Source organism: Sinocyclocheilus anshuiensis, unplaced genomic scaffold (genome assembly GCF_001515605.1).
Source record: "Sinocyclocheilus anshuiensis isolate Anshui unplaced genomic scaffold, SAMN03320099.WGS_v1.1 scaffold496, whole genome shotgun sequence".
Classification (NCBI taxonomy): Eukaryota; Metazoa; Chordata; class Actinopteri; order Cypriniformes; family Cyprinidae; genus Sinocyclocheilus; species Sinocyclocheilus anshuiensis.
This window is the reverse complement of record NW_015555736.1, coordinates 480,739-490,551: the sequence shown is the minus strand read 5'-3', so window position 1 is coordinate 490,551 and position 9,813 is coordinate 480,739. Positions and strand designations below refer to the sequence as shown.

The 9,813-nt window shown below is 38.6% G+C and overlaps 1 protein-coding gene across 3 annotated transcripts in view; it reads left to right on the top strand.

Annotated features, from left to right (window-relative positions):
* itm2bb (integral membrane protein 2Bb) overlaps window positions 1-9,523 on the top strand; it is an 11,136-nt gene extending 1,613 nt beyond the window's left edge. Inside the window, exons 2-7 of one of the 3 annotated variants that reach the window (XM_016466595.1) lie at window positions 3,726-3,857; window positions 4,234-4,296; window positions 7,615-7,815; window positions 8,207-8,317; window positions 8,449-8,599; window positions 8,796-9,523. In XM_016466595.1, coding sequence (XP_016322081.1) covers window positions 3,726-3,857; window positions 4,234-4,296; window positions 7,615-7,815; window positions 8,207-8,317; window positions 8,449-8,599; window positions 8,796-8,884 — 747 coding nt within the window. In that variant the 3' untranslated portion in view covers window positions 8,885-9,523. Of the gene's footprint in view, window positions 1-3,725; window positions 3,858-4,233; window positions 4,297-5,630; window positions 6,803-7,614; window positions 7,816-8,206; window positions 8,318-8,448; window positions 8,600-8,795 lie in introns of those variants that run through there. The other 2 variants (XM_016466596.1, XM_016466598.1) reach the window with 2 other exon arrangements.
* The last annotated feature ends 290 nt before the right edge of the window (window positions 9,524-9,813 follow it).

Below are 9,813 nucleotides of genomic sequence, written 5' to 3'. Positions count from 1 at the left end.
CATATACTTTATTTATTACCTGGAGATGACTTGACAAACACAAATAAACCATATATTGTGTATTGTCGCAATCGTACCTTTAATGTCTTCATGTTTCCAAACGTTTCTGTTTTTCTGTGAAAAAAACTGTTTTCATACAGCGATAGCTGGACGCTTTTGTCCATTTCCTCGTACGACTTTCTGCGCGAGAGCGCCCTCCGGCTTCGAGTGTGAATGAAACACACACTGCATGAGTGTTTAGCGCTCCGCGATGTTAATCTCGTCTTAATCTGGGTCCGAATAAAACATCAGATCATGCACAGACTATACTGTCTCTTTGAATTTAAATCTATATTTATTCACACCAGCTCTTGAAACCTCTATGCGAACACACTTGCCCGAAAAAGTGCGGGGGACGAATTTACGTGATATTAAAAGTGTGTGTAAAATTATAAAATTTTATTTTTTATTTTATAAAAAATAAAATAATTTTATTATTTTTCTAATAAAAACTGATTATTTTTATTAGAAAAAAAATTTAATAGTTGTGACACAAGTGACAGTATAGAATAGAATAGAATGGAATAGAAAGAAAATGGATGACAGACTTCACCCACATAGAATTTATGTGGGTGGGCCGCACTAGTTAACAATCACCAAATCAAGGCTTGACTATGGGCCAGTGGTGTGGTTACCTCTGACTACAAGGGGGGCACTTACAAATGTGAAATTGAGATTGATAAGCACTAAGCAGTAGGTGCATTCCAGTTGACCAAGTGCCCTGCAAAGTGGACTTAACCATTTTGTGTGTGTGTGTGTGTTTTGTGTGATGGAAGCAGTAAACATGGTTGTGTTTCTCTGAATGGTATTCTTTCAGAATAATTTAACTGTGTTTCTCACAACACACTTTAGATATATTTTACAATAGAATGGAATAGAAAGAAAATGGATGACAGACTTCACCCACATAGAATTTATGTGGGTGGGCCGCACTAGTTAAAAATCACCAAATCAAGGCTTGACTATGGGCCAGTGGTGTGGTTACCTCTGACTACAAGGGGGGCACTTACAAATGTGAAATTGAGATTGATAAGCACTAAGCAGTAGGTGCATTCCAGTTGACCAAGTGCCCTGCAAAGTGGACTTAACCATTTTGTGTGTGTGTGTGTGTTTTGTGTGATGGAAGCAGTAAACATGGTTGTTTCTCTGAATGGTATTCTTTCAGAATAATTTAACTGTTTCTCACAACACACTTTAGAAATATTTTACGCTCACTACCAGGTGACTTCACTGTTATATATGTGAGTGCTTTTCATGGGTTGTGGAAGACAGACGTGTTGAGACATGTTTTATGTGTGCACTCTCAAACATGTTTATGATACAGGCAACTTTGAAGAAAATTAGTGTATTGCATAAGGAGACAGAACTGCAGGCCAAGAATAGGAAAGTTAGACTTCAGCTTAAAGGGATGGTTTGCCCAAAAATGAAAATTCTGTCATTAATTACTCACCCTCATGTCGTTCCAAACCCGTAAGACCTTTGTTCATTTTCGGAACACAAATTAAGATATTTTTGATGAAATCTGAGAGCTCTCTGACCCTCCCATAGACAGCAATGCAACTGAAATATTCCCAGACCCAGAAACATAGTAAGGACATCGGTAAAACAGTCCATGTGACATCAGTGGCTCAACTTCAGCTTTGCGAACCTACAAAAATACTTTTTGTGCGCAAAGAAAACAAAAATAACGACTTTATTCAACAATTCTTCTCCCCGAGTTACCATCTTCTGCCATTTTGGAGAGTACCATGACGCATACTTATGCTTTCCCCTGAACGTAATCAATGTAGCTTCGTAAAATTGAAGTTGAGCCACTGATGTCACATGGACTGTTTTATCAATATCCTTACTATGTTTCTGGTTCTGGGAATATTATATTTCAGTTGCATTGCTGTCTATGGAGGGTCAGAGAGCTCACAGATTTCATCAAAAATATCTTAATTTGTGTTCCGAAGATGAACGAAGGTCTTACTGGTTTGGAACGACATGAGGGTGAGTAATTAATGACAGAATTTTCATTTTTGGGTGAACTATCCCTTTAAGCTTAGAAATCAAAACTATTCTACTGCTCGTCTATACCATATGATTGTTGCTGTTGTTGATTTTCCTGCTGTATCTTAACTGTAGTGTCTTTGAGCTATGGAAAGGTGCTATATAAATTAGGCTAAACATTATTATTAAAAAAAGAAAAGAAACCAAAGTGCAAAATACAAGCATATAGCATATGTAAATACAGTGCAATTTTATCTGATTTTACTGTGAAACCAGGAAATGCCTGATTCACGAGGCATTCAAGAAGCATTAAAAAGACTCTCAGTCTCAACTGTCATTTCTGGTCAAGGCCATCCAACACTCGCCTTCATGTACTCAATAAAGGGCTGTGTGGTTACATTAATGGGAGAATGTGCAAAACAACAACAACAAACACTCCTCTACAGGATATTAAACTAAGATAAACTATTTTGACTATTTGGATTAAATGAGTACAACACAATGAAACAAGGAGCTCTGAATACATTCAGTGGCACTCTATCTCCTGCATTATAGCCTACATGTTATCTGTGTCTCACTTTTTATCATTCTGATTGTCACTTAAATTCCCCTTCTGCTATTCAAATAGAAACTGTTTGATTAACTTTCTCTTTCAATTCATATTGCACTTAGGCGTGCAGTTATTGTTTGAGTGAAGAAGCATTTTTGTAGATTAGAATTTAAAGATTTTTCCTCTTCGTGACGTTTTGCAGAAGTTGCTGACACCAAACTGTTTTAACACCTCTTTGACTGGAAACCAGAAGAGATGCAGTGTGAATCTCACTTCTTTTTTTGTTCTGTTTGTCTCATAACTGCCATTTGTCATAATTTATGTTTAAAAGACTCTGAATAGACTAAGGTTTTTCTGGTTTCATTTGTGGTGTTTCTCATGGCAGATGATATCTGCTGTCTGTGAGCTGTGTGTGAATGTCTACAGGGACACAACTGAAAGTTTAGGCTGAAGGTCAGGCTGGGGAGAGTCAGGCCCTGTTGTATACTCTATACTTTACATAATGCTTAAAATAAGGCATTGATTTGAACAAGGAAAATGAATCTCTATCCAGTAATATTCATATTTTATCCTTTAGTGCTTTGAAAATCACTCTCTGTAACTTCAATAGAGGACTTTAATTCTATTGTTGGCCTGTTCTTTTGATTTAAGCCTTGTTTAATATGCTTAAATGGCTGCATTTATTTGATTAAAAATACAGTAAAACAGTAATTTGTTAAATAGTATTGGTTTAAATAGCTGGTTTTTATTTTGATCAATTTTAAAATGTAACTTTGCTGATTTTTTCAGTGGCCTTTCTTCCAGTCTTCAGTGTTATGTGAACCTTCAGAAATGATTATTTTTGATGAAAATAATAAAAAAAAATAAACATTTCTTACTATTATGAGTGTTGAAAACAGTTGTGCTGCTTAATATTTTTGTGGAAACCGTGGTATGCAATTTTTTCAGGATTCTATGATGAATATAATTTATTTGAATTTTTTTTGTAACATTGTAAATGTCTTTACTGTCACTTTTGCTCAGTTTAATGAATCATTGTTGAATACAAGTATTAATTACTTTTAAACAGAAGTGTGTATATTGTTAAGTAATTGTTAAATTGTAATTTTGTAACTGTCGTTTCTCTGTGTAATTTGCCCTGTAGGATTCTGAGGCAGCGGTGTTGGTGCGTCCGCAGTCTAAGGTGTGGTGCTGGTGCTTCTGTCTGGGATTGGCTCTCGTTCTCTCTGGCGTAGTGGTGGGAGGAGTCTACCTATATAGATACCATGTGCTTGAGGTGAGATAATTGATGTAACCATAGTGATATCAAAAACAAAACATCATAACATGTAACATGTGTCATCTTGCATTGTTTATCTTCATCTTGATTAATTTCTATAACATTTCATAATCAGTCTAAGCCTTGAAGCAGTGATTTTCAGCTGGTGGGTTGTAACTTGTGACCCAGAAATGGGTCACAGATTTTCACTGAAATGCAAAAGCAACTATAATCGAGCATAGACAGAATGTACAGAATGTAGACACAGATACATGGAATTAACAAAGTGATTATTACAGCACTGAGCACACTGGCATCCAAGGTGGAGTATGCAGTTTAGATATATAATCAGTGGAGAGAGTAAGGTTGTTAAATTGACTTTCCTTTGCTACAGATGCAGGAGATCGTGGCTGGCAGAGCAGATGATAGGAAGGATACACACACCTCTTTGCAATTGGTGAGTATAGAGGTAATCCCTTTCAACAGGTTTGTAGGCAGAGAACACTGGTGACACAAAGGAAGGGTAGACACACTGGAGACAAATCGCTAGAGGTAATGCTGGAGTTCAGGAAGTCAGGTAAGTAGTCCACTTTGTACAAACGAGGCCGGACAATGAGGTGAGACGAGGTGTGTGCGTTTGTAGCAGTCCTAATGAGTGAGCAGGATGAGTAGCGGGTGTGTGTGATCAGAATTTTGGTGCTGGCAATTCTGTGACAGTACTTCCCCTATGTCATGGTGGTCGACCTCTTCCTCGGGGCGAAGGACGATCAGGGTGAGAGTCGTGGAAGGCTGTGAGCAGGGCTGGATCAAGGATATTGTCTCTGGGGACTAGGGTTGGGTACCGTTCACATTTTAACCGGTACGGTACCTGTATCAGTACCTGAATTTCGCTGACAGTACCCAACGGTAACTTTTTTCGGTACTTTACTCTCTGAGTCTGTGTAATTACAAAAACATTTATTTCAGTGAAAAAATAAGTCCAAAAGTCTCAATTTCAACATTTTGAACAACAGGGCCCTACAAACTTTTCCTTTTTTTTTTCCCCCAGAAATTCTTGTTTTAATTTTTCTGAAAATCAAATGAAGGCATTACACATTTATTTTAAACCAAATGAAAATTAAACCCTTTTATTTTTTGGCAAACAAACTGAGGTTTACTGTTGAAATTAATACATGGAAGAAAAAAAAAATAATTTAATAGGCTAATAATTGTATTATTTTTTTTCTACAATTAAGTGATTAATCTGGTTGTAATATTTATTTTTATCTAAATTTGATAGAAAATTGAATTTTTAAAGATGTACATTATACTGTACAAAAGTAATACAAGAGTAATATATTTCTGTTACATGTTAAACCGTACTTTTATTTTGACAGGTTGCCATGACGTTTCTGTGTGTAATACACAGAATGATGATGCTAGTTTTCTCAAATGAAACCGTAAAATTCTCGTGAAGCAGCTCTAGGGATAAAGTTGTGTTCATGCCGTCATATAGTGAGACGCAGAGGCCAAAAATCATTGTGCGCATCACACGTGCTTCAGTATTCGTGTAGTAAACAAAACCGTCCGTGTTTTCGCAGAAACCATATGGCCCTAGTAATGTAACCACACTTCAGAACATTTCAGCTTGCCCTGTGTGTTGTTTGAACGAGTTGCAGGGGTGACATCACGTCACAGGGTCTCTCTTTCTCTCTCTGTAGCGTATGCGCCTAGATGCGTTCTCAGGTACCGAAATTTGTCACCGATTGATTTAACGTGAATCGGTACTCGGTAGTACCGACGCATTTCGGTCGGTACCCTTAAAAGTACCAAGTTCGGTACCCAACCCTACTGGGGACCCATGAGTGCTCCTCTGTGCCATAACCTTCCCAATTGACCAGATACTATACTATACAATACACATACTACAACCATCCACTACAGTGCTGGGAGTTCAGGATCTCTCTCACTCTGTACATGGCTCCGTCTTCCAGGGTTAGCTGGGCCAGGCTCTGTGGAGACAGAAACAGGTGGATGATATGGTTTATGGAGTGACACATGGAATGTTGAATGGATTCTGTAGTGTGCAGGAAGGTGCAGTTGATAAGCGACTGGGTAGATCTGTCAGGTGATGGTGAAGGGGCCAATGTATCTGGAAATAAGCTTCTTGCATGGCACTCACATCCTAATGTCTTTGGTGGACAGCCAAACCTGTCCAGGCTGGAAAGTTGGAGTTCTGTCCATTGGATGTCCGCCTGGATCCATTGGTGGTGCACTGCCACTGTGAGTGAATGTCCCATTCCCTTTCGGTCTCTCAGAACCACAAGTCAACAGATGGGACAAGTGATGGTTTCCCAGACCACTGGAACAAAGGAGGCTAGTAACCGAGCATGCACCGTAAGAGAGTGAGTCCAATGGCAGACTGATAAAGGGAACTGGAGCCTAGGAACTGGTTCCAAGAGTTCTGGTAGCCATGGCAGAAGGTTCGTAGGATAGGTCCAGTCTCCTGGATCTCTCTCCCCATCTGCCCATTCGATTGGGGATGGTATTCAGATGAGAGGCTCAGTGTCACACCTAGGAGGGTGAAGAAAGCTTTCCATACCTTTGCAATAAACTGGGGACCCCAGTCTGATACTATCTCTTTAGGAATCCAGAAAACATGAAAGACACGATTGAAGACGAGTTCTGCAGTTTGCATTGCAGTGGGAATCTGTTTGAGAGGAAGCAGATCACATGATTTATAAAGTCGATCAATGACAACAAGAATGCATGTGTTACCATCAGAGGAGGCCAGGTCTTTGATGAAGTCCACTCCTAGGTGTGACCACGGGCGATTGTGAATGGCAGCAGATGGAGCTTGCCTGTTGGTAGATGGCTTGGGCTCTTTGAGATGGCACAGTCAGAGCAGCCTTGAAAGAACCTTCTCACGTCCCTGGCCATGTGGAGCAGATGATAGGAAGGATACACACACCTCTTTGCAATTGGTGAGTATAGAGGTAATCCCTTTCAACAGGTTTGTAGGCAGAGAACACTGGTGACACAAAGGAAGGGTAGACACACTGGAGACAAATCACTAGAGGTAATGCTGGAGTTCAGGAAGTCAGGTTAGTAGTCCACTTTGTACAAACGAGACCAGACAATAAGGTGAGACGAGGTGTGTGCGTTTGTAGCAGTCCTGCTGAGTGAGCAGGATGAGTAGCAGGTGTGTGTGATCAGAATTCTGGTGATGGTGAGCGCTGTGATTGGCTGATGTTGGAGCCTGGCAATTCTGTAACAGCAAATACTTCAAAATCATCTGCCACTTGATAGAAGCTAGCAAAATTAGCCACAAGCCAATATGCAAAGATCCCGTGACTTGCCCTCATCCTCAAAAATCACAAAATTATGCAAGATTCAACTTAGACTGCATAGCACTGAGAGTAAACATGTATGTGCAACAGTGCAAGCCATTTTACATGTTGGCAAGTTCTAAGAAACTAGTCACTAGTGTATTTAAAATGTGAAAAAAACGTCTCTTTATAAAGTGAACACATCTTGAGAGAAAGTCACAAATATTCTTCCAGAAAAATGCAGAATTTTTCAGACAGCAGGACATTTAGATCTGTACTTTTTTTTCTGTATCGAGCTTTTTTCCCCTAAGACACCATAGTATTGTTACGCTTATGTGTCATGCACCTCCCACAATGAGCAAATAATTAATTTGCCTTTAGATAAGTGTACATTTTGTTGGTACCAAACTGCTCTTTGAAATGCAGTTGTAAATTTGTGTTAATGCTGTATGTGTTTATAACACTAGGAGGAGCAGGTGTTCGTCTGTGGGTTGAAGTACTTTGAGGAAGACTATGAGTTTGATGAGGAGGTGGAGGTTGAGGCGCCGCTGAGGCTGATTGAAGAGAATGTGAGTTTTTTCGAAGACGATGAAGTGGAGCTCATCAAAGTAGCAGTCCCTGAGTTCGCAGACGGCGATCCAGCTGGCATCCTGCATGACTTCACCATGGTACAAAAATACACACACACACACACAGTGTTTAGCTATAACCACCATAAACATATTACCAGTCATGCTGCTGTATTTGTATCCATTATAAATTGAACAGGGATGGACTGGTTTTCTGAAATTTTCAGTTTCTGAGATTATAGGTTGCAAAACATCACAATTTTTTAATGTAAAAAAAAAAGTCCCACAGAACCCTAATAGCCTGACATATTTACATTACTGGATAATCAATATGGGTTTGTCAAGGACTAATTCTTTTAGTTTTACTTTTGGTCCTCCCTCAATCTTGAATATTTTGTTACATCTTTCATTCTTCTAAAATAGTTTTCTTGAATGAATTAAAGTCTGTATGTTTGTGTCAATAACCCTGTGTGTCATTCTGTGCTGTCAGAAACTGACTGCTTACCTCGACCTGAATCTGGACAAATGCTACATCATCAACCTGAACACATCTATTGTCATGCCGCCCAGAGATTTCCAGGAGTTCCTGGTCAACATCAAGGTAACCAGCCACATTAATAACAGGAGATTCTGTGAATTTGTGTCAGTAGGTGGGTCTTGTGTTGGCGTGAATGTGTTTTTCACACCAATGCATTTCAGACGTTAAGTTGATGTCTGTGTGTGTTTTTGCAGGCAGGAATGTATCTTCCTCAGACATACCTTGTGCGAGAGGAGATGATGATTACAGAGAGGCTGGACAGCACCAGTGATCTGGGCTATTACATCAATAAACTGTGCAAAGACAAAGACACGTACAGACTGCAGCGCAGAGAAACCATACTGGGTAAGTGTACACAAACAAACCATTTGATAAGACTTTGTTTACAGTAAACAGTGTTTACATCTCTCCACCATCACAGTGGATCTCATTTTCAAGTTTTAAGCACAAATAAGTGGTGGAGGCACAGTATTTCGTCTCATGTTCACCGTATAAACAAGTACATTTCAAACTTCTGAAAGCTGAATGTGCTCCACTGCAGGTATGCAGAAGCGTGAGGCTCTGAACTGCCATACGATCCGCCATTTTGAAAACAAGTTTGTTGTGGAGACTTTGATCTGCGAGCCATGAAGAACATGAACCCATGATCTACAGCTCTTCCTTTCATTCAGTGAAAATAATTTCTTTTGTGCCTGCTTGTTTTTTCATAGGCCTTTTTTTCACATATATTTTTTTTAAATCTAGAATGTGAAATTGTTTTTTTTCTGCACAAAGAGGTATATTATATTTGAGTGTACATGTAATGAGTGTCTTATGCTATTTTATGAATATTAGGCCTAATAAAGGGACATATTGTGCACAAGAACAAAAAGGGATTAACAATGATTTTAGCCTATATAGAAGCCCAATCAGTTTAGACAGCAAGTAATTTAATAATTAAGAGTTTATTCCATGAGCTTGCTGAAAAAGTATGATTTTTTTTGTCTTTAAAAAGTGTTTCTGTTGTATTCAACATTTGCAACATCTACTGTATTTCAATTTGATCCTGTTCAAAGGTTTCAGCAAATTAGTGTATAATCTGGATCACAATGTTGCAGCGTCACAATTTGAAGTATTCTTGAATTTGCGTTTAATTTGTAGATCTATTTCGAATTACCATACAAACAGAACACTTCCTTTAAAATGTTCCTATCTGAAATGACTTTTTGTTCTTTGCTAATTTGTATATAAGCTAAACACTCTTCTGTCTTTAGGCACAAGCTCCATATAAGAAAAAAACAATAAACAGAAAAATCAGACAAAATGCTTTTGCTATGTTCATGTGTTATTTTGTTAGGTTTGTCAGTATGCACTACTATTCAAATGTTTGGGGTGGATTTTGCTTTAAAGAAATACTATTTTCCGTCTCGAGCGACTGTAAAGGCATAACTTTGCCAGCGCTGCTTTTGGTGATTAGTTGAAGGCGATGTTAAAATATTTCATCTTATCCCAGCTTAATATGCAGAGACAACTATAAGTAAGCACTTTGTAGCTTTATTCCCCTGAAATGTAAATACTGA